This window comes from Simochromis diagramma, unplaced genomic scaffold (assembly GCF_900408965.1).
Source record: "Simochromis diagramma unplaced genomic scaffold, fSimDia1.1 OVJJ01000545.1, whole genome shotgun sequence".
Lineage (NCBI taxonomy): Eukaryota > Metazoa > Chordata > Actinopteri > Cichliformes > Cichlidae > Simochromis > Simochromis diagramma.
The window spans coordinates 6,370,226-6,394,138 of NW_024387371.1; the positions used below are offsets into that span (position 1 = coordinate 6,370,226).

General features: G+C 39.5%; 1 protein-coding gene across 3 annotated transcripts; it reads right to left on the minus strand.

Moving 5' to 3' along the window:
* Positions 1 to 3,579: 3,579 nt before the first annotated feature.
* Positions 3,580 to 23,767, minus strand: zgc:162200 (uncharacterized protein LOC558638 homolog). Of its 3 annotated transcripts, none has more exons than XM_040008032.1 (10): positions 23,556 to 23,767; positions 21,211 to 21,552; positions 18,712 to 18,924; positions 18,382 to 18,534; positions 15,691 to 16,203; positions 13,895 to 14,761; positions 13,125 to 13,304; positions 9,495 to 9,646; positions 8,020 to 8,359; positions 3,580 to 6,093 (listed from the first exon to the last, which is right to left on the minus strand). In XM_040008032.1, exons 2-10 carry the CDS (start codon positions 21,466 to 21,468, stop codon positions 6,088 to 6,090), a joined length of 2,682 nt encoding a protein of 893 aa, XP_039863966.1. In that variant the 5' UTR covers positions 21,469 to 21,552; positions 23,556 to 23,767; the 3' UTR covers positions 3,580 to 6,087. The 3 variants fall into 3 exon arrangements, with proteins under 3 accessions (XP_039863966.1, XP_039863967.1, XP_039863968.1); XM_040008033.1 differs by lacking the exon at positions 23,556 to 23,767 and adding an exon at positions 23,018 to 23,549; XM_040008034.1 differs by lacking the exon at positions 8,020 to 8,359.
* Positions 23,768 to 23,913: the final 146 nt, after the last annotated feature.

The window sequence follows — 23,913 nt, forward strand, 5'->3', positions numbered from 1 at the left end:
CAAACACAAAAAAATTGCAATACATAGTATTGGATAAATGCGGCATTTATATGTTTTCTTGAAGTTTCCCCCGGACAGTCAACTGCAAAAACAAAATGCATATTTGATTTTTAAAATGCAAACTTTCTCTTCAAAACCAGAGCATTATAACTAATCTTTTCCAAAGTCTTACATTTTAAAGAAACTTGCAACTGAAGCAATAGGATAAACATGGATACGTGTGAATATTTCCTTCTGTTCTGTTCTAGAGTTCACAGAGACTTTTAGTGGAGCACAAAAAAGAAAAAAAAAAGAGGGGGAGGCCCCTCTTGTGCTTGGACTATGATGAGTCACTCTTGGACAAGTATACAGAGGCCTGCTGTAGCTTCTGTAAAGAGTGCTGTAGACCAAAAGGCACAAACGTCAGTTAAACAGTGATGCAGAGCTGATGCAGATGGTTCAGAGCTAAGCCGAAAAAGAAAAAAGGTTTGTGAGGAGCCTTAAGGAAAATTACAGGTTTAGCGAGATAGCGAGAGAGGTTTAGTGAATGTAGATGACAGCTTCTGTCATCAACTTCAAACATAAAGACCTCAAGTCCACTGACAACTTGCCAAATGACCTTAATGTGTTCTGTTATTAGTTTGAAAAACTAAAAAGGCAGTCTTGGCACCACCCTCTGTGACACACAGCCCGGCTGCCGTTAATCTGCGCAACTCAGAGGCCCTTCCTCCCCTATCACAATAAAGACTTTCTTCATTCTTATGAGTGACAAGAGCCAGTTCAAAAGGTTAGAACCCCTGTAAATACCATAAAGAGACAAGCAGTCTCTGCCTCCAGCTTATGTTGACCTGAACACTACGGTGTAGAGAGTCATGTGCAATACCTCACCAGCGCAAGGCCTCTACTATCAACCCCAATCCCCAAAAAACAAAGATCACAAGACTACACCCTGACATCTGGATCAGGGTGTAACTGGAGACCTGCATATCCTTGGCTGTGTTGAGAAGGTGATAGGCTGCAATCTGCCACCGCTGCTTGACCTGTGAGCGCCCAGGACCCCGAGGCAAACAGGAAGGATTGCTGTTTTCCACTCCCACCTTAACATACACTTTCTAAAGACTTCTGCATTCCATCCAGATAAAAACGCCACACTGTTCACACATAAGCTGATTTACTGTGCTTATTACTTTTTACTTTAATGCAAAATGGTAACTGAACACCACAAAAACCCGAACGCAACCCAAAAAACAGTTCATGTGTAGTTTAAAGACACTGTTGTTCCAAAACCAGAGGAATTTCAAAAAAGGGCCACAAAAATGACGAGAAGCAAAAGCCATTTTGACAACAAGAGAAATCGTGGGAAGCACTTGGATTAAGCAAGGGCAGAAAGTGACAGGATTAAATTTGCGTTCTCTCATTCCTCTATTACATAACCTCTGTGTGTGAGCTTAAGTACTGACATCCTGGACCCTGTTTATCATTTAATCTCTATATTTATTTGCCTTATTTCTCTCTCAGAACACATGCACTGCTTGCTTTCCTGTATAGATTTTCTATATAAACAGCCTCTTTATTTGTCCTAACTTCTCACACAGAGTTCTGGAAACTTGTTCTGTGGGTGGGCCTTGAATACACACTCCAGCTGAAAATACTGGAAAGTCTGCTGCCAAATATGCGTCTCCATCCTTGAGGAAATCATCTGTAAGAGATTAGGAAACTTAATTGTCTGTTGTTTCTAATTAGTTCTGATGAGTTCTAGATTTAAATCTGACTTACGTAACTACAGGACTACAGGTTATTCGAGTCCAAGATACATATAGTTAACTAAAACTAAACTAAAATAAGAGGTGAACTTTAGAACTTGAGGAGAAGAAACAACATTGTATACTTACAAAACTAATAAAAATATAATGGAAGCATAAATGGAAAATGTGTTTAGGTTTTGTCTTTTTCAGTTTGGTCAAATTTGTCAATATGACAAATATATTTGTGCTGTAATTTCTCTTCAGAACCTCTTAAATCTTACCCTATATATTATGATCCCCCCCCCACACACACACACACTTACTTATCTACTTTACAGTCTAAGGGGCGCTGGAGCCTATCGTAGATCTCACAGGGTGAGAGGAAGGGTAGGCACAGAGTGAACAAATCGCCAGTCTGTTGCAGGGCTAACACAGAAAGGCAATCATTTACACCTACTGAAGAATCACCAATTAATCTAACATGCATGTCCTCATGCCTGTGGGAGAAATCCTGAGTACCTGAAGGGATGGGCTCTCTCCAGGTGCAGGTACACGGACGGAGAACACACAAACTCCACACATGAAGGTATCTCATATATGCAAAGCTTGCCGATGGATTGAAACTCACGGCTTTCTCTCTGTGAGGAAACTGTGCAAACCACTAGATAATCAAACCTATAGAAAAATAGCTACAATAGCTGTGGGTGAGATATATTAAGTTAAATGTGTACATTTTAATTCTTTTCTTTAGTTTTAATATAATTTATGTACTATTGTGTTTTTTTAATTGCTCTTTTCTTGAAGATGGCTTTTACTCTAATATCTTGCTATTTTTATTAGTTTGTGTTTTCATGAAGTTGGTGTGTTTGTACTGTGAAGTGGAGTTTCTCAACAAACTGCAGAAAAAATCTGCACAAAAGAATCATGTCCAGACCAATCCCACCACCCCCTCCTTTCTGACATTAGTCAAACTAGCCAGAAGAGCTTTGTGACTCTATGACCAAACTTTATTGCGCAGCATGCTGCATTATTCAGCTGTCTAGGCTTAGATTTTCAAATGAGAACTTACTGGGAATACCACCTACAAAACCACAAAAATTAACCACAAACCAGTATCCTGCTGTATTTACAATGTGATAAACTGACAGGATATACGTGCATGCAGGCATGTGAAAAAGAACACTTTTACAAGACTATGGAAAGTCCTGTGAAAAGCTATGTGGGGCATGCTCCTGTTTCCATAGTAATTGAAAGATTTGAATTGAAAGAAAGAATTGAAAACAGCTGCAAGGCACTGTTAATGAGATACACACAATTAATCACCAACAAGTGTGACCATCTCTATAAAAGCAGAAGTTATGGCAGTTTGCAGGGCTGAGCATTACACAGATCATCAGACTGTGCACTTCGCAGAGAAACTGCAAAAAAACCCCAAGAGCGACAGCTTTGACCCTACAGAGTGTTAGCAATGACTTACTGCATGACAGCTTAATTAGGGAAAGACTGAACAGGTATGACTTGTTTGGAAGGACTGCCAAAAGAAAGCATCTTCTCTCTAATTAGAACAAAGCAGTATGGGTTAGGTTTGTAAAGTTACATCTGAAAAAAACAAGACTTTTGGAGCAATCTACTGTAGATGGACACCAAAATGGAGACATCTGCCCACAATGCCCAGCATCACATATCAGCACAAACATCTCATACCATGACATGGTAGTGTCAATTCATAATTCAACTACAAACTATTGAATTATGGGGTGTACTTCGTTTTTCACAGGACTGCACAGACTCCTTTTCCCCATAAGTGTAGTATAAGAAAAATACCAAAGTCACTCACTCAAAACCACGAGCACTATACGGTGTTGGCTTGTTTTTATTCTTCATGACAAAAGTGGATAGAAGGTCAATGAAAGGTCAACTTTGCATACACATAAAAAGTTGAGGACCTCAAATGTGTTATGTGGAGTGTGTGCTTGTCAACAATTTACACAGGATGCAGACCACATAAATACAGTTAAAATATTATACAAGGGTGGCAATTAAATTATACACACATCTGCACAGAGTGACTTAAATCAATTTACAACCTTCGGTGTGAAAATGACATTATGTTAAAGTATTTTCACTTTTTAGCCAGAGTGTGTGGACTTAACTTCAATAAATAAATGGAGGAGCTAACCCGGCAGTCTACAATCTTTGATACATTAGGTCCAAATGTATTCAGAATATTAAAAGAAAGTTCAGTAGTTGTAACAGTTGTCTAAAATATCAATCAGCTAATTTTGATTCATTTAAGTTATTACTTAATCCTTAATGAGGTAACATGATTAATAAATACAAGGCATGCCAGCTAAAAAGTGAAAATATTTTACCAAAATGAGATATCACTTTTTTCAGTGCTAACACTGCTCAGTGAGCTTATTTAAAATAATTAAAACATAAAAAAAAAAAATACAACTACAGTGTTGAACTTTAGCCTCTATTTAGAAAATGTGATACTTTCTGAAACAGCAGACAAAACCAAAATCAAGGCACAAAAAAACCAAAACAAAACACCAGCTAACCAAAAATAAAACCTCATCAGCAGGATGCGGCTTCTTCTAGTAAAGAGGGAAGTTGAGTTTTAGTAAGTGTCAACATTTTCTAGTATTAATTTCTCCGTTTTCAAACAGCTTTTCCCAAATGCAATTGAAAGGACCACGATTGGTCGTGTTAAGTCAGTTTAATACATTGTAAGTTGCCTTCAGTGAAAAAAGGTGAGGTTACAGTGCCAATGTCAACCTGTGCAATGCTGTCTTCAAGTCAAAGTCCATACATCATACTGCTCTTTAAGCAGTCCCTTTAGAGGTATCAAGTGACACATGTACATTTACATGCTATTCTTCATTGCAATCCTTTAGCAAAGCAGTGTCATGCCTGAGTTCCCACACACTTTAAATGAAGCAGCTTTTTCAGATTTATTTATTCTTGATTCTAAGCCATAATGTGCAAATAGATGCAAACTTCAATGTAATGCTTTTTAAATGATCGGGTATCAGTATTTATTTCTACTTTCTATAAGCAGCAACCCCAGCAATACCTGGTATTAGCATTTCAAACTGAAAACAACACATGCTGTAGAGAAGCAGCCTGCTTGCTGTGAATGATGCTAGGTTATTACTATTCATTTATTTTGGTGGCACAAAAAGCATGATGACATTATGCTATGAAATACAAAACACGAATATTGTTTATTAGCTGTTCAAAGGAGCAAAGAGAAAGCAGATATCGAATGGAAAATGTTGTCACAGTAATGAAGAGAAATGACAATGGAGGATTTTACTAAAAGGTTTAGGTGAAACCAGGCCACTTTGTTCTAATGATGTAAGACAGTGACTTCCAAAATCTTCTTATATTAAGAGATGCAAATAGCTGTTGTAAAATAGCTGCAGCCAGCCATTGGTAATGGAAAATGAGGCTAGGTTTCAAAGCCCAAAGCCTTAAACAGTAGATTGTATACAGGCACTGTCCTGACTTGGTCTGCATAGTTTGCGAAGATGTACATTACAGATTTCCCAAATCATGCATCTCACCACTCAGTGTCTGAACTGAGGTGATGAATGTATGGCTGATATTTTCCATATGAAATGTCATGTTTACTGACCTCTCTTTAAAGGGTGTGCCTGAAATCTAAGAACCAGAAATGGCGTAATAGAAAGAGCATGTAACTGCACCACCAGTAAAAGGAAGAACCTCAAGACAACAATAAGCTCTACTTTTAAGGTAAGACTATTGGTAAGGCTGCAGTGTTCTATAAAAAACTACCTGGGAGAGCTACCACAGATCATCTAATGGTTTACCAACACTAAAAGACGCCAGATGGGCCTGACCATCAAGCCAGACTAAAGGCAAGAATGTAAGACACAGAGCCTTCAGAGAACAGATCATAGCCTTGAATCAAAGTCTGAGGACAGTAAATATTGTACAAGGAGAGTCTCTGAAATAAATACTGCCAATGGTTCAGTACAACACAAAGCCTTGAACAGGACCAGATGGAAGTTGGAACCACTTTGGACAACACAGGTAATGACTTCACAAAGAAATGAGCAGCACATTTGTCTCTTCATCCTTCTTCGGGCTGCATGCAGGCTTCTCCACTCCAAGCAGAGAAGACCAAAAGGGTGGGATGAGACTTTTTTTTTTTTTTTTTTTTAATACTTTTTTTTTCCCTGTCCATGGTTCTGGTAGGTAGAGTGGGGAATGTAGCATCATATCTGGGATGGACAGGATGTCTCAGGTCAGGGAAGGAGAAGGGAGCCAAGGAGTCAACATGAAGACAGGTCCTTATGGAGAAGAAGGGTTTTGGAGTAATGGGAGGAGTGTTTCAGCGCTACAAAGACAAGGTGAGACAGAGACAAAAAGGAAAAAAATATTTAGTTTGACTTAAGAACTTTAAAAAGTTTAGTGGAAAATGGTAAGGGTAAATTATAAGGATAAACAGATCAATACAACATAGAGCACAAAAGGTTAGCAATTTAGGGGTGATCAGTTAAAATAAGCAAAAATCTTAACCAAACTAAACACTAACCCTAAACTAAAGCTGTGCAAAAACAAGATTGTTCAAGATAAAAGCAAGCACTGAGAAGGTATTTGATCAAAGTTGTTTGTTTGGTCTGTTATGCAAACAGCATAACAATTCACATGTTAGGAAATATGAAGATGGAGTCTTGGCACTGTAAGTACGCTTTCAATTTTGGAAAAGCCTTTTTAAAAACTGCTAACGTTGAAGCATGTGTTCTTTCAGTGCCCTCTAGTTCATTACTAGCACTGTCAGTGCGCCCCAGGGTGGCTGTGGCTACAATGTAGCTTGCCATCACCAGTGTGTGAATATGTGTGTGTGAATGGGTGGATGACTGGATATGTAAAGCGCTTTGGGGTCCTTAGGGACTAGTAAAGCGCTATATAAATACAGGCCATTTACCATTTCATTGATATCAATGATAGTTTATTAGTCTCTTATTTAAAACTTGTTATAGAGAAACACTATATGGACAAAAGAACTGCACACACTGGACTTACAGGAGCTGCTCAGTAATGGAAACCATTGGCATGATGATCCCAGTACACAGTTATTTTGCTGACGTTAATGCCAGAAGAGGTTTGGAGGTCGTCAGTTACTGAGTCAACAGAGCATTGGTGACTTTTGTATGCTGTGTTGCTCAGCACTCAGTGACACCACATTTACGTGGTCAGCCACTTTGTGACTGAGTTGCTTTGGTTCCCAAAAACTTCCACTTTGCAAAAATACCACTTACAGCTAATTGTGGAATATTTAGGAGAAAAGAAATTCCATGAACTCACTTGTTCCAACAGTAGCAACTCATCACAGTTTCTCAAATGTTTGAAAAGGCAGACTGCATGGTTGGGCTGGAATTTACACTCCTGTGGCAATGGGACTGAAAACACCTGAATTCAGTGTGGGTCCAATACTTTTGTCAATATAGTGTGTAAACCAGTTCGATAGCTTAGATCTGCTGGCTAATTTACGTTTATTTTTTTATTGTCTCCTTGATGATTTAGAGTGTGAGCTCCGAGCCCTAGAAGATGTAGCTTTATTACCAGAGCTCTTACTGGCATTAGTGTGCAACTCCTCTGTGTTTCTACTTGTAGATGTAAATGATCTTTGTCTAGACTCTCTACAGATTCCGGTCATCCTGGTTCTACTTGCTGAATTGTTAACAGAGTGTGATGTGACTGCCTGGGCCCTTGACGGACTTGAATTGAACTGTGCAGAGTCTGACAGATACGTGTTATGACATGCTGCTGCTGCTTGTACAGAATTAGACCTGCGACCTGACTGCTTTCTCCTCACAGAAACATCTGATTTAGGGTTTAGATCATGATTTTGTTGGCTTTCACCCCATGCTTCACTGGTGTTAGCATACACACACACCGTTTTAGAAGAGGTTAGTTTATCTATAGAAGAAGAAAACAAAGAAGACTTCAGTCTGGCAGAAGAGGCAGGTACAACGCGAGTTGTGATGAAAGTGTCCTGACGTAAAGGGACAGAAGCTCTCCGGACTGATGCTCCCTTTTTTGATTCACTCACATACATTTTAGAGCTTAAATCACTGTTCACAGAACTGGTGGAGCCTTTATAGGTCAGGGAAAAACCACGATTCAACTCTGTGTTACAAACATCACTGACACTATGACTTCTAATAAAGGTGGCATCTCTTTGGAGACCCTTGCTTCCGCGTGAGCAGCTGCTGGTTTGGCTGGAGTTGTCAGGATAAAGAGAAAGAGGGGTTCTTACAGGGCTTGTGTGGAGGCTTCTAGTTAGAGATCGCAGGTGGTGAGTAGCAGGAACGGGGCTAGACCGTGGACTGCTCCTCAATGGAGGCCGGGCGGGACTGCTTCTGGGGCTCCGAGGGGCACGGCCTGACTTGGTAGCAAGCTCTTTGGCCCGAGAGCGACGGGGGCTGCTGTTTAAGCTGTGTGGAGACATAGGGGCCTCCAGGTCCTCCAAACGTTGAGTAAGAGCCAACTTCTGCTGGATGGCCATACGCAGAAGAGAATTCAGTGTCTTCTTCTCATCCTCAGCGGCAGCTAGCTGCCTCTGCATCTCATCCAGCTGGGTCACATACTGATCACACCTGAGAGATGCAACATGCAGCAAGAAATAAAGACAGAGGCATAGAAATACATGCTTCACACGACTTATAGTGTGTTAAATGCAAACATCAAACACCAGCAGGGATTGCAATTGAAGATTATTGTTATTATTGGTTAATTTTACAGGCTAACAAATCATTAAAAATATCACAAGCTATCACAAGTTACAAAAGCAAAAATCTTTTCCCACTGATTATTTTTTGTAGTTAAAATAAATAAATTAACATTGATATGAGATAAATATGTTGGAAAAGCTTCAATTCATTCATTCACTGGCAACCGGGAACGATGCTAACTGGAAAATGTGAAAATGTAAGTAAAAAGTAAAAGTATGTTTAAAATGAGTAATACACCCTTATTTTCATATACTGTAGAGATGCACTCATACTAGCTATCCACATGATGGCTCCACTGAACCTGATTCTAAGCAAATATCTTTTTATAAAGCTGTAATCTCTATCCTATTGGAACAGACAGTAGCAGCCCTTCATTACTGGCTCTTCTTCAATCCTTCTTAGGGATAACAACTGTCTGGAAAGGGCCTAGACGGTCTAATACATGGCCAAGAACCTTCTCAGGGCACTTTGGCAACACATAACACAATCACCAAAAACAGAAAAATAATCATTAGTGCACTCATACAAATCCCAAATAAAAACACCGCAAAGAAGAGGTTAGTGAGTCAAGTGTTATGATCCATATGTTTAACTCTTAACATCTTCCCCTTGATAGCATGGTGGTGTTTATAGTCAAACCCATGTCCTACAAACGTTAAAAGTCTTTCTTAAAGGTGACCTTGCTTGATCACCCCCCCCATCAGCACAGGGCAAAGCATGTGGTTTGTAATCTTCACGTGAACTAGTGGATTGTCCATAGGCGTAATAAGCATGGTAAGCTCATTACACGAGTGAAAGCAAAAGCTGTACCTCAGCAAGAGCGCAACTAATAAGCCTTAAAACCACTAGTACAGGGCCAAATACAATCCAGTTTTAACACATTTTAAAGCAGTTTTTTTTTATGTTTTTTTCTTCTAACTTAAATATATGATTGTGTTATATTTGTCCTCCCTGAGTCAGTAATATGTTTTGCTTCAAATCACTTGAAATGAAAGCTTACCGGCTGGCGAACATGACTCGAAGAGAAGAGAAGGTGGCAGCGTCCTCCTTCAGGGCTTTGAGCTCATTTCGGAGCTTCATCATGGTCTCTGACACCATACTCTTCTCCGTCTCATACTTTGTTTTCAAATTGGATAAGGCCAACTCTGCAGTCTGCAATAACAAAAATATCATTTACTATCAAAATGGGGTTTTAAAAGCACATTATGATCTGTTGCTGGTATGAAAACACATTATTTAAAATTATGCACTTCTTTCAAAACTAGGAATTCTGTGGAGACACTTGCATGCGATAATAAATGCCGGCCAAGAATTTAGGGTCAAATTCCTTAGATTTGAGTAGCTTCAGTGACAGCTCAACTGTTCCTGTCCTATGTGACTACAAAATTTCCTGTTAAACAGCAATCTCGGTCAGAGTTTTAAAGATCAATGAAAAGAAAAATCACTATTATGAAGAAGGCACAAAATCAATAATATGACTCTATAGTTTAAACACGCTGTATCTTAAGCAAATAGTTTGTTCTAAATCACGTTTGCCCCACTAATTGGATTGCTTTTTACTTATCTGTTCTCCAAACACAAATATCAGTGTAACAATCTCATGTGTAAATGGTTTGATTACATCAGAGACACCAGTGGACAGCTAACGTCAACAGACTTGAGAAGGAAAACTATTGTCAGTGACCACTGGCCCATCAAACAGATTACCTTAAGCGTGCGCGTGTGTATACAGGACTGACAGTTCAGGTAATGACAGAAACAGGTCATGCAATGCTGAACATAGCACATCAGAGGAGAGGTTGAACTCTCTTTCCCTCTTCCCTTTGTGCTATGTCACATCAGAGGAGAGGCTGATGTACTCAAGTTGCACAATCATGTGGGTCCAGGGGACTGTCTAGACAAGACATTGATGAGACAGGTCACCCATACTGCTTATGTGAGATTATGGATGGATAATACTCCTGCAAAGTGAGTTATATAACAAGCACGTTTGGCGTCTCCAGTTGGACTGGTCAGTGCTTTCAGCAACATGCTCTCTCACTTGACCTAATTCTCAGTGAGCAGACAATTTCCTGAAGTACTTTTATATGGGGAAATGCACAACATCAATATAGTTACAGGATTATTTTATTATTGTTGGCTGTATCTGTGAATAGCAATTGTTTTTCCAACTTTTTTACTTACTCAACCTAACGGGAAGTGCTATGTCAAACTTTTTTTTAATGTTATGTTTGCTTTAAATTTACTTGGAGTTGGCACCAAAGTAACAGACAAAAGTAAAAGCAATAGTTAGTGCGGCTGTGTGTTATTATAAACGAGGATAAAAATACTGCGCATGAACTTTGCAAAAAGCAGCTTGCACATCAAAGCTCAGCAATCAACTCAACACTGAAATCTTTTCATTTGTCATAATAAGAAAACGGTGTGTTAGAATGAATTTATTTTGTATAATCAATGATAGCAGCAATGTTTGTCTGGGCGCTTATCAATACTTAAGTGATGGTGTGTCTGGTACTGTTATTGGGATTTACTGCCAGTCTCCAGTACCAATCCCTGCTTATTATAATAAGGCTAAGCAGAATGCACTCAGTGGACTGTGGCCAGTTTTAGTTAATCTAAGGATTTGTTGAAAAGCAGATAAAATTTCACTCAAGATTTTCATTGGTTGACTAGAGGCCTATTAAGGGCTCCAACATACTTCTATGGTGATCCTGCACATAACGTATTATTGCATTCCAGTTGAAGTCAGAAAGCTGAATTCCTGAGTTCCCAGTCACAATTTTTCAAAGTCTGAGCATCCCCACCAAGCTTGACTGAACAATCCAAGATGACAGCAATAAATGTAAAGTTAAAAGGTAAAATTGTATAACTTGCAATTTGTTCTGTCACTGCTGTGTATTTACAACTTGCTAATGAAGCCATGTGCATAGCTCTGACACAGCACAGCGCAAAGAAAAAAAAAAAGTTAGTGATGCATGAATGACTCGATCTTGCTAAGAAGCAAAACAAATTCAGCAAAGCAATGAGAAACACCGAGTATTACTGGAACACACTTGACTAAGGAGTTACGTCATCCCCAGCTTTGACGTCTGACTTCTGAGATAAACAGAACACAGCATTAGGACAGCTGTGCAGACCAAGCCCTACATGTCATAACTCTTTACTGTCACCAGGGGGCAGTGTCAGAAACAACTAAGTGAATTTATAAAATATAAAGAGTTGAAGCAAAACAAAGTGTTAAAAAAACCAAACAAAAAGTGTCCACTGCAGCCACTGTCTCTGATTCTTGTGCTGAATTTGTTGATCACAAATTTTTTGTCCTCTCACACTTCTCTTGCTTGTGGCGAAAGCAACTCTCAGACAAATAACTAGTTGTACCATAAATTAACCCTAACAAGAGATGACAACTCTTTTATCTTATATCTAACACAGACTAATGGTTAAATATTAGCAAAGGCAAGGTTAATTTTCAGACAATCTGTGTAAACCAAGGTAGCTATTCTCAAAATTATGTTCATATAACAAAACAAAAACAATGAAGCCTGCCTTCTATGAGTGAAAGTGGGAAAGTATAGGAAAGCTTGATTTTAATGTCAAGCAGCAAAACTACAAACACTGACCTTAGACACAAAAGAATTACAACAACAACAACCTTTATTTATAGAGCACATTAAAAGCCTTAGGCATACCAAAGTGCTAAATTAAAGATCAAATGACATTAGTTGGCCTCAATTCTAAACAAGGCTCATTCCAAGAGACCTTTAAGCCCTTTTTCCTTTAGTACTTACTTGGATCGGCTCAACTTTGCTTGATTTGTTTTCATTACAATCGAGTACCACCTAATATGTGTGGGGTCATTATACCAACATAGCCAAACGTCCTGTGATGCCACTGACTAACAAATTGGTGGCATGCAGTCTGTTGACGTCACATTTTAGAAATGACTCGGATCGCTTGGAACCCCAGCCAAGTAGATAGTAAAAAAAGTCCCTGGAAACACTTACTATGACCTAATGGAAAACCCTAAAAACTGCATCAAGCCGTGACAATCAACCCGAATAGGTACTAATTGATAGGGGCCATTACTTATTCATAAATGGGACATACGACTTGTTTCGGTCAGTGAATGAGCTACGGTGTATATCAAGGTGCATTACAGGTGAGGTTAGTATAACTGTCAGTGGTGACAATCCTGCTAAATGAGTTTTTCCTCTGTTAAACAAATAAATTATTTTTTTAACATGTATCAACAACCTGACATACACAGGGAGGATGAGATGAAGGCGAAAAAACAGAAAGAAAATGCTTATACAAATGGCATTTGTGTAGATTTAAAGACAAATAGTTTTTCAATATTTGGCATGGTGTTTGTAAAAACAGGTTTGTCAGAGTAACAGTGGTAAGTGTGGAAGTTATGTCAATGCTGTACATGAGAATAAACATGACTGGTGACATAACACCATCTACATATATATGAATGGGGCAGTAATTGTAAAGACTGTAGCAAAGGGCTGGTGCCAAACAGCCGATACACTCACAACTTCAGCTCCTTCTGAAGTAACACTATACTTCCCTTCACTGAAGATAAAGACAAACATTACAACACAGATACTTGCTTACTGTGACCTACCTGTTTGTTAGCCTTGAGAACAGTCCTGAGGGTAGCAATCTGTTCTCTCTTGGTACTCAGAAGAGACTTGAGTTTTAACACTTCCTCCAAGAGGTTTTCATTGTCCCGCTCTGCCTCTCCACTGCTGCTTAGCCCTGAGTAGGGCACTGCACCCCTCTGACGACAAAGGTCCACTGCCACCTGAGAGAACAGAGACAGATATTTATAAGGGTTAGCAGTTAGTCTGGCAAATAACATTTCTTATATAACGGGAACAACATTTTGATAAAAAAAATAAATAAAAATCTTTATCACGAAATGATCACATTTCTTAACAATAACACTGAAGTGGCAGGAATAAATCTTCAAACATGTAAAAGAGGATTTATTTTTTGTTTGAGAATATGCACTTCTCTAGTTAATAAACTTGTTACCACCCTGTCTTTTCTTTCGGTGTAATGGAGGTTACAGTTCTACTCTGACCCCTGATAAGCCGCTACATTCACGTCCACGCACACACGTGTCACTGTAGCCCATGCCAGGCACTGGATTTGTGCAGACATGGGAGCAACTGAACTCTGTTAACAGGCTGAGCAGATTATTAGGTTCAGTGAAACATTTGTAAAGGAGTTAAGGATTTTACCCAGAATAAAAGTTTGTTTTTCAGCATTAGGGTTACAGCAAAAAAGTTTGAGAATTTGCACTGGTTACAAGTTTTAGTTCACAAAGAACTAAGTAGTGCTGGAGTACTACATTAATAAATGTCACAAGAACTACACTTTTTGTCTTACCCGAAGATGTTTTATCTGGCAGCGGATGACTGCTACTAAGTTGCGAACATTGGAAGGGTCCCTGAAATCTAGGGTGGGGGATCCAGGGCAGGTAGGAGAGTCTCCACTGGTTACAGCACTGTCAACTTCTCCCATAAACTGCAACGCTGCAGCTTTCGAAATGAACATGTCATTGGCTCGAGTCTTCTTTTGGACGCTGTGCTGGGAATAGAGGTGTGATCTTCTGGCGCTGCCTCCTGACCTGGCACCATCACGATAATAGTCCAGGGTGACCCGTTTGGGAGTAAGGTTGTTGCATACACAGATGTGGTGATACAGGTTGGACAGCTCCTCAGAGAAGGCCAGCAGCTCTTCCTGAGCAACACTTAAGTGCCCTTCAGAATCACTTGCCACTTTCCGTGTTGCTCCAATCTCCTTCTCCAGCTCACTGATGCGCTCTTGATCTTGCTTGCTGGACTTGATACACTGACGGATTTTGTCAGCCAGCTCCTGGGCCTCAGCCCTCCAACGCTCCTTCTCTTGCTTGTATCTCTGCTCCAGGGTGTTATAACGTGTTCCTGCCTGAGACAGTTCATCTCGCAGCTTTAGAAGCTCTTCGCTAGCCGTGCGCATACGCGCTTCCAGCACCTCCTTGCTCTTGGTGTCTACCTCATAGTCAAATACAGCATTGCCACCATCTTTTTCTGTCTCATTATCTCCTTTGTCATCCACCTCTTGGCTTTGTTGTCGACTACTCTGCACAGCTTCCAGCTGCTGGGTGAGAGAGCCAACCTTGTCTTCTTGCTGACTGAGTGCCTGTCTGGACATTACCAGCTGCATCTGCAGTTCCTCCACCTTGCTAGTCAGGCTGGACTTCTCTCGCTCTGCCTGGATGTACACACAAACATAACATGAGAAGTCTGTAATTATCAACATCAGTTCACAGAACAAGAACAATACTGAATGTTGATTAATTTCAAAACAAAAAGGGAGGTTATAAATGTCTGTGACACACATTTCTCCCCCACCACCTTTACTCATTATAAATTTTTAATGTCAAATAGCGACATCTGTTCAGTAGGAACTTTCAAACCCAGCCTCTTGATTTAAGTGCACCATGAATAATATATTTCCATTACATAGAGAGCAATGACAGCTCAAGACATTCTTCATTTTCTGAAGTACCCTTTGGTTTATGAAGCTTTATCAGGTGGGAGCTGGAGAAAGTGCTTGATGGAATACACAATATATATTAATGCTCCTCCTCCATCACAAAACGGATGTGGTCTAGAGCAGGAAGTGGCAGAGAGCCCTGCTAACAGCTTAGCACACAGACTAAATTGTATATCCTCCTTACTTAGCCAAGCCAGATAACAGCTTTCTATTTTACATATCTACAGTAAATTAACTGTCTAAACCTTTTAAATTCATATATAAAAAGGTCATAAGAAAGCAACATAGGGTAAATGCTTAATTATCAACTTATTGTGTGTTATTTTTCTTAACTCTGTTAAGACTATTAATGGGCACCCAAGCATCTGAGAAACAATGATACCCTAAACCCTATTTCTACTTTTAGTGATACTTGAAACTGACTGTGATGGCTATAGAATTACCACACTAAACTAATGATACTTCCATACCCAAACGTTTGCAAATTCTCGTTACCTCTGTACACAATCCATAAAACAACTTCATTCTCTTAATAACATGTAGGATTGAAGTTGCTTTTTTTAGTTCCTTTTAATCATTTGTCCTCGGTGGGATACCACAAAGAAGCATTTGAAAAAAAAGGTAAGTGTTTTTCTGTTGCTCACCTGTAGGAGCTGCTGCTTTAGTTTCTGACTGTCTGAAAAGTGTAGCTCACTCAGCAGGTCTGCGACCAGTCCAGAAGCAGGAGCACGAAGTACATCACTGTGGCGTGGGGTGGAGTAGCGATGGATGAGGCCGTTACTTTTGGAGCCACCCAAGTGAGGAGGGTTAGCAGAACTGGAAGAAGATCCAGGACCGTTATTAAAACCGCTGTCCTGATTCTCATCCCCATCCTCCCCTTCACCCTCTCCACCCTGGCCCTCTTCCTGGCTGTCATCCAGCTGCTCCAAGTGGAGCTCCAGGTTCCCCACAGAATCAAAGGGGTTAAGGGTCAAGGCAGAGAGCTCCCGCCGCAGACTGTTTTTCTGCTCCCTTTCCTCCTTCAGTGCTTCAAGGGCCTCATCCAGCTGCCTCTCTGCAATCTCCCTCAGTCTTCCAGCTTCCTCCAGCTGTCCTCGCAGCTCCTCCTGCTCCTCGTTCTTTTGGGTCAGCTCCAGCTTAATTGATTCAAACTCAACCTGAAATAAGATTAGAAGCAGGACAAGAAGACTTTCTTTGTTACTTTATTCAGCTCATTTAGTATGAATGGAAATTGTATCCCTAACATGCAAATACACTTATCACTGCATTTAGCAAAGTTACACTCACAACCAGACAGCTTCAGTAGGCAAATGAAAACTACGCTGTTTGACTTCATAGTCACCCAAACCAATAATTTTATTATTGCTATAGCATAAATGAACAGTCAAAATAAAGTGGATAAAAATGTATCCATTTAGGAATTCTAATAACAATGTTTGCTGGGCTCTTGCTAGAAACACAGTAGCTTTTAGAAGCCTAACTTAAGCTTTACATAAAGTACACATAAAATAATGCATGTTTCTTATAAATAGCTATAATATAACATTGAAATTGTCCTTCTATGATTGACAGGCTAAAGATCAGTTAGGGTACATGTGTTAACATCAAAGGGCCAAATCTGTACAGTCATGGACAATTTTTAGTCTGGCCTGGATATCATTTTAGGTTATTGAGAAATTCTGGTCTGCCAGGCTGTAGCTGTGGTCTCTGCAGGTTAAAAGCTTGCTAACACAGAATGCAACAAAATGAAAGAAAAAAAGAAAAGAAAAGTTTATACTGAGGGCAGACAATTTCAACCAAAGCAAGAAACTGGACAGCTTATGCTTTTACCAAGTGTAAAGAAAGGCCAGTGTATCTTTCTCAAGAGACATAAAATGTCTCTTGAGAAAAAACATAATTTGCAGCATTGCACTAATGTTTGAATTAAAATGAATTATTAAAATCCAAGCTAACACTAGTTCTCAAGTTCAGGCTGTTAAAAAAGGTACTTATTTGGCTATATGGTAGCTTACTACAATAGTAAGACTAATAATTGGCTAGCTTTTATGTGGACCACATTATGTGTGAAAAGGCCAAATGAGACATACATTTTGGACTCAAAGCATGTCCATCTGTCCCTTCATGTGATTCTCATTTTCCAGTGTGTCCCTCAAATGAAAATGAATGTGGTTTCATTTAAAAATTATATTCCAGACAGATAGAGATACAGATGACAAAATATTTTCTTTCAAAGTCAACTCACAGGTCACATACATTTTTCCCAAATTTAGTACTGACAGAGATGTGTATGCACATCAAGCAGACTTGGAATAACTGCTTAATACAACAACCAACATGAAAAGTTTACATATAAGTACAGTGTCTGTGGAGCATTTTCCAAAGCTGTGCTTATATTTACAAAATATTCTCACATAAAATTATTAAAACAAAAATATCTAAATTCTCAGAGCACATAATGTCCTCTAAAATGTGAAAAAATAAATAAAAAACACAACATCCCGAAATATCTTGAGAAACATGAAATAGTTACACTGAAACATGGTTGCCATGGTGCAACACACAGCTATAATTACACACTTTCAATCACACTGCATTACAAATGTTAAACTGGCTTTGGTATTCGGCTTTCAGTGGAAGCAGGTTTTATGGGAATATACTGTCTAATGAAAAACACAGGTAGTCATGAGATGAATAGCATGTCCTCTGCTGTGGGAGCTGCTTCATTTGGTGAAAAGAACAACACTATTCACCCGGCAACTAGACTGTCCAGTCTGTTCACCAGCAGCTTTTTTGTTACTGTCCTTTGAAGTTTTGACAACAAACATGTTGTGTGGTATAGTGTATTTGTTTACCTTCCTCCTCATGTGTGAAGGTAGAGGAACAAAACCTTACTGAATTATTTCTCTTCATTTCTCCATACGGTTGGAGATTAGGGTTATTGATAGAGGAGAGAGATGGGCAGAGCAAGCGAGCTCTGGCTTTGGGCATTATCAGGTTTAGCTAAAACCCTCGCAGTTACCCCACCACACTAGTCTACTTCAGGTAATTCAGAAACTCTGTAACAAAGGTAACCTGCTTTTCTGTGTCACCATGCTCTCTGGCCCTAGAAATTCTGAACACTACTGTTTCACACATCCATGTCTCCTCGTCAGCCCCTTCCTGCCCCTTGCCAATTTTTAAAAAAAATGTTTCAAATTTATACAGCAGATGGGACTCAGGGCATATAGAGTGGAGATGGGGGTTGTTTATCGATTTATTTCATATTCTTTGAATAATAAAATCAATAAATATAATGTTATACAAAAATGATTGTGTGAAGGAAGGTGACAACTGACCTGGTTTTCCTTGAGCACAGACACCTGCTTTTGCAGAGATATGTTCTCTTCCTCTAGCTCCCCATTGTCTTGCAACTGGCGCAGCTCACGCACTTTATATTCCTTTATTTCATCCCTCAGGTGGCCTTTCTCTGCCTCAAGACACTCACACTCCTGTGGAAGAAAATCCACAGTAAAATCAGTACAAAGCACAGCTTAACATGCTTAACTGTCAATTACATATCATATACTGTTAATTCTAGGCTAGAGAACTAATATTTTCTCTAAAGGGATTTAATTTTTATTTGTATTTATCACGAGAAGAGGGAGTACTGAATGAGTACACCATACCTTCTTCAGCTGGGTGGAGAGCCCCCCAAGTCTATCAATCTCTGCGTGGGCATTGCCCAGAGCAAGGCGTGCTTGCTTCAGCTCTGTCTGAACTTCCTCTATGCGCGTTGCCATGGCAGCCTCTTTACTGGCAGTCTCCTGTAGCAGGCTCTCCTCCCGGCACTCTCCATCAGCAGCTGCACGTTTCTGGCTGCTCACAGAATCTGCAAATGCCTTAACACAAACAAAAACTGATAAGGACAGCTCTAAAACACTATTTGACACACTATTGTGTTACACATAAGGGGGGAAAACAATAACATTTGACCCATATCATTATAAAGATAAGAAATGTAAACAATGTAAACAAAGGAGAGGAAATTGCACTTCTCTGTCAATTTTCAGTGGACATTAATCACCTGAGACCTGACTGCAATGAGGAAATAGCTGATATGGTTCTGTAACCTTGGACCTTAACAGCAATTTCCACATCATTTTTGCAGTTCTGCTTGTCTTGCCTTATACTATGACCCTAATAGATTACAGTTATCTAGCAATAACATGCATTTTTTCACAGTGTGCCACAACCACAGACCTTGACACACACTATGCACCAATAAGTGCTAATGAAAGAAAGATCACATAAGGGTTTTAATGAAACAAACAAGCTACTAAACATGCCTAAATGATCACTAATAATATGGTTACATAATGACCAGCACAGGAGCTCAACCCTGCCAAAACCTAAATGGGTAAATAGCCAAAAATAAAAAAGGAGGTTTACACTGATTTTAAAAATAGCTGAAATCAGAAACAGTACAGCACTTAAATTTATATGGCATTATAAAGCATCCCAGCTGACCACTTTTACTGTTATTCTTACAGATAAATTGATTAATATCAGTAACTACCCGTAAGAAGGATTTTTTTAAAAAATTTCTCCCCTTTTAATTTGAACAGGCAGATGGAATAACTGCAAAATCAGAAATCTGCCCACATGACCGGACTTAGTTTTATAGGATTAATTTCTTACATAAATCAGTATTTAAAAGCCTGTTCCAGTAATACCAAATACCTTTGTGGGTCTATAAGTATTTGTGACAAAATTTACATTAGGAAACACTTGTTAAAACATTCTTAATGTGCTAATTATTCTTCAGTTTTCTGTATGGAAACAACGCTGCATTAATCAGTTATTTTAGCAGAAATTCAGTGGCAATATGAAAACGGAGTCTAATACAGTTTTTGTACCTTTAAAATTGAGATTCAAACGATCTAGTAAATATGGTCAAGTCAGTGTTACTGTACAATGGTTATTTACTTAAACACCCCCCCCCCCCGCCCGCAATGGTGGAAAGTGCATTGTTTATAATATGAAAAGCCTATGCATTATTTCAATGCATCTATGAAAGGCATGGTTTAAACATAATCTGAGCTTTGCTGTATTGGCCTGATCTTTTATCTTGAATATCCTGCTCTGACCATATTAAATCCTTAATGCTTTAACATAACGAATCAAAATCAGCTAAATTTAGACATCCAAATTAACATATGTTAATAGCAACATGCTGACTAACTGGATGCAAAAACGTCATAATCAGTTAACACTCTTCTCCTGCCAAAATCAAATGACATGTGAGGCAAACCTGACTCAACATGTGATCACAAGACAAGACATTCAAAGTATAATATTAGGTCACAACTGTAACAGAGCCGTTATTGTTTTATCAGAAAGTGAGAGCTACAAAAAGACAATGACGGAATGAACAGGCAAATTCATGACATAGTCCACTGGCACGTGTAAAAAAAAAACCTCAACAATGGTATCTTTATATAGGACTGCAAGACCGCAAGGCAGCTCCTCAACTATGAAAGATAAAATGAATAAACTTAGAGAGATTGTGCTTATATATAATAGCAGCAATTATGGTGTTGATGGCATTTAAATTATGCCTACCAATAATGTAAACCCGTTAAACCTGATAATTATAAAATACAATTTTTGTATGGTGTCCATTGTTTCATGATTTTAATACCCTGCAAAAAATACAAAAGTTCTGTTTATTAGACCATTACTGTGAAAGCTTACAACGGGAAATGCATTTCATTGCGCACATTTTATTATATAAACAAAAGATCACACAGCAAGTATGTGATATAGGAAAACTACCTGGAAACCAGTGGAATGATGACCTCACAAGCCTACAAGGTAAATATGGTAAATGGACTGGTGTTTTTTTAGTGCTTTTCCCAATCACACAAGCACTTTTTTCTATGCTTTTCCTATGTAAGTGCTTTCTATCTAACGTTCACACAGATTCATACTCTGATGAATGCATCAGAGAGCGAGTTGGAGTTAGTATCTTGCCCAAGGATATTTGGCATGCAGACTAGAGAAGATGAGGATCGAACCACCAACCTTCCAATTAGTACGTGACCTGCTCTACATCCTGACCTACAGCCACCCAAATATATAAATAAACAATCTAAAAAAATAACATATGCCTTAGGTGCTCCTACCTCTTTGAGCTGTTGTAGCTCCAGTTTGAGAGATTCATGCTCTTCTTCCAGCTGTGTGTGTTTCATCTTGAGGGCAGCACTTTCCTCCAGCACCACCAGACCGTAGCGGGCTGCCTGTAGCTTTTCCTCTGTGGCCTCTTGAAGCTCGAGAGTCAGCCGCATCACTTCAGCCTTCAAATCCCTGCTCCCCATCTCTGCTTCCGCTTCCTCTTCTCCCTCGGCCATTGCACCTGCTTGGTCTGCACCCGCCTCCAGCATCCTCACTTAGTCTCTTGCTTGTCTGCAAATGTTTTACTGAGACAATTGCCTCCTTCACTCCTCTGCTTTCATTACGCCACACCACTACGGCAAAAGACAAAGAACGTGGTTACATAAAATACTTGGAGATAGAGGTTTTTGCATAAATTGTAGTGTGACACTAATGGAGTAAACTGTAAGGTTTAACTTTGGGATTAGTTTAATGGGATAAAAGTTTTACTAAAGCTTTAAAGACCAGGAGAAAAATCTAAGAGATTAAATTAAGATCTAGTGCTGAAAGGGCTGCACTATCAGCTAGAGTGCTTTCTGATTTTTATTTTATTTTTTTGCATGATTGTCACACGTGATGTTTCAGATCATCAGTTTCTAATACTAAGAAAGATAACACAATAAAAATAAAATGCAGTTTGTTAATGCTGATTTCATTTAGTAAGGGAAAAGCTTCTGGCCCAATGTGTAACGTAACAGCCCCTTTTGGTAAATCATATGTATTATTATTAAAATAATAATACATAAAATAATCACTTGAACAGAACATGTCTGACAAAGTGAATTAGGAAAAGAGATCTGGTGAACCTTCCCCCAGGAGTGGTCATCCTACCAAAATTACTCCAAGAGTGCATCAAGAAGAACATCTGAAGAACAGCAGGTCTGGGGGGGGGGGGGGCGCAGTTTTCAACAATAAGAAAGAGGCTGGGCAAAACTGGCATCCACAGGAGGGTTCCAGGATAAAAAAAACCCCATCACTGACTAAAAAGAACACAATGGTTCATTTTCAATTTGATCGAACCATGAATTCTGCTTACTACCACAAAATTCTGAAGGACACTATCTGACCATTAGTTCATAATAGTCCACTTAAGTATGGGAAGGTTTTTGAGTGGCCAAAGTCCAGTCTTAAATCTGATTAAGATGTTTTGGCATAACCTTAAACAGGCCACTCATGCTTGAAAATTACTCATTGTGGCTGAATTAAACAATTTCTGCAAAGAAGAATGACCCAAAATCCCTCCACAATGATGTGAAAGACTCATTGCCAGTTACTGCAAATGCCTGATTGCAGTTCTTGCTGCTAAGTGTGGCACAACCAGTTATTAGGTTTAGGGGGCAATTACTTTTTCACACAGGGACAGATAGGTCTGGACAGCTTTTCATAGCTATTGGTCCTTAATAAGCTAAATCATCATTTAAGAACTCCACTTTACATTTGCTCAGATTTTTTTTTTTTTTTTTTTGGGGGGGGGGGGGGTCTAATACTAAAATGTGTTTGATCTGAAACATATAAGTCTCACAAATATGCAAAAACATAAATCAAGAAACCGTTTTTCACCGTCTAAGAAATGATTTAGACCTAAAACAAACAAATTGATTACTGAGGTTTCCTCACATCCCCATAATTAACAAAAACAGGCTTAAACTTAAATGCAAGAGGATGCTGATGCTATGAGAGTAGCATCGACCAGTCTTCATCTTTCACACTACGCAAATTACTGCTAAACACTTGAAACAGCTGCTACACGACCAAGGCGCGGAAACAACATATGTTTACTTCGACCGGCCTGGGTGGGGCAGATTCCCACGATTTCCTCGTGTCCTCTTGTCTGACCGAAGATGGAAACACCAGCCGCTGGTCGTCCCGTGCCAAAGGATGTAGCTGCGAGTTAGTCATGAAACAAGCATCTGCTTCCTCTACGCCAAGAAACCGGTTCTCCGTGAACATGCACTAAGAGCTTGCAATTGAGAATATTCGCTATGTTTAAAAGCAAGAGGCTATTAATCAGATAAAACACATATTGACAGTAGTCAAAGACCACAGTGGAGTAACGTGGAAATATGACACAACTAGAGACAGCTAGCAGCACCAGGTTTAATCTAACGCTGATGCAGATAGCGAAACGGACTTTAGCTAGCTAGATAGCGTCTTAGCTTTGCAATTTCACCTTCCTACATAGCCTTAACCGAACGGACGCCAACAGTCTAACCGATTAACTAACTAACGGGGCTTGAACACTGTCGTAAAAAGAGCCGGATCCTATCAGGCAAGCTAATTAGCCGGACAACCATCATTAGCCTACCTACATACTCACCCTAAGGCTTTATCCCAAAGATGGCACTCGGTGGCTGCTCGCAAACGTTAGCCTTGCACGTCCAAATGGAGCTGTCTCTCTTAAAAGCAACGGTTGCTAATCACGAAACAACAGCCAAGGATGGCAGCAGCAGTTTCCCTTCCTCCCACCAGTTCCTCCACCCGTTTCTCCTCCCGAGGTCGGGTGTCAAACGCGCGCCGAAACCGCCAAGGCACGAGGACCCCCTCTAGCTTAGCAACGAGGCAATACAACCTCACTAAGAACCTTATTTTTTATTATATGGCTAGTTTTGGCCAGTTGTTTCTAACAGGGCGTGTGAGTTAAACATTAAACCCTGAAATTAAAAAATGTATATAAA

Bases quoted from the DNA above. Each gene is read 5' to 3' on its own strand.
- zgc:162200 (XM_040008032.1), bottom strand. From the start codon at position 21,468: ATGCTGGAGGCGGGTGCAGACCAAGCAGGTGCAATGGCCGAGGGAGAA. The intron at 13,305-13,894 runs GTAAGACAAAAA...CTGTTCTCTCAG, and splicing joins GCCAGATAAAACATCTTCGG to GTGGCAGTGGACCTTTGTCG. The intron at 8,360-9,494 runs GTAAGCTTTCAT...TGCATCTCTCAG, and splicing joins CGAGTCATGTTCGCCAGCCG to GTGTGATCAGTATGTGACCC.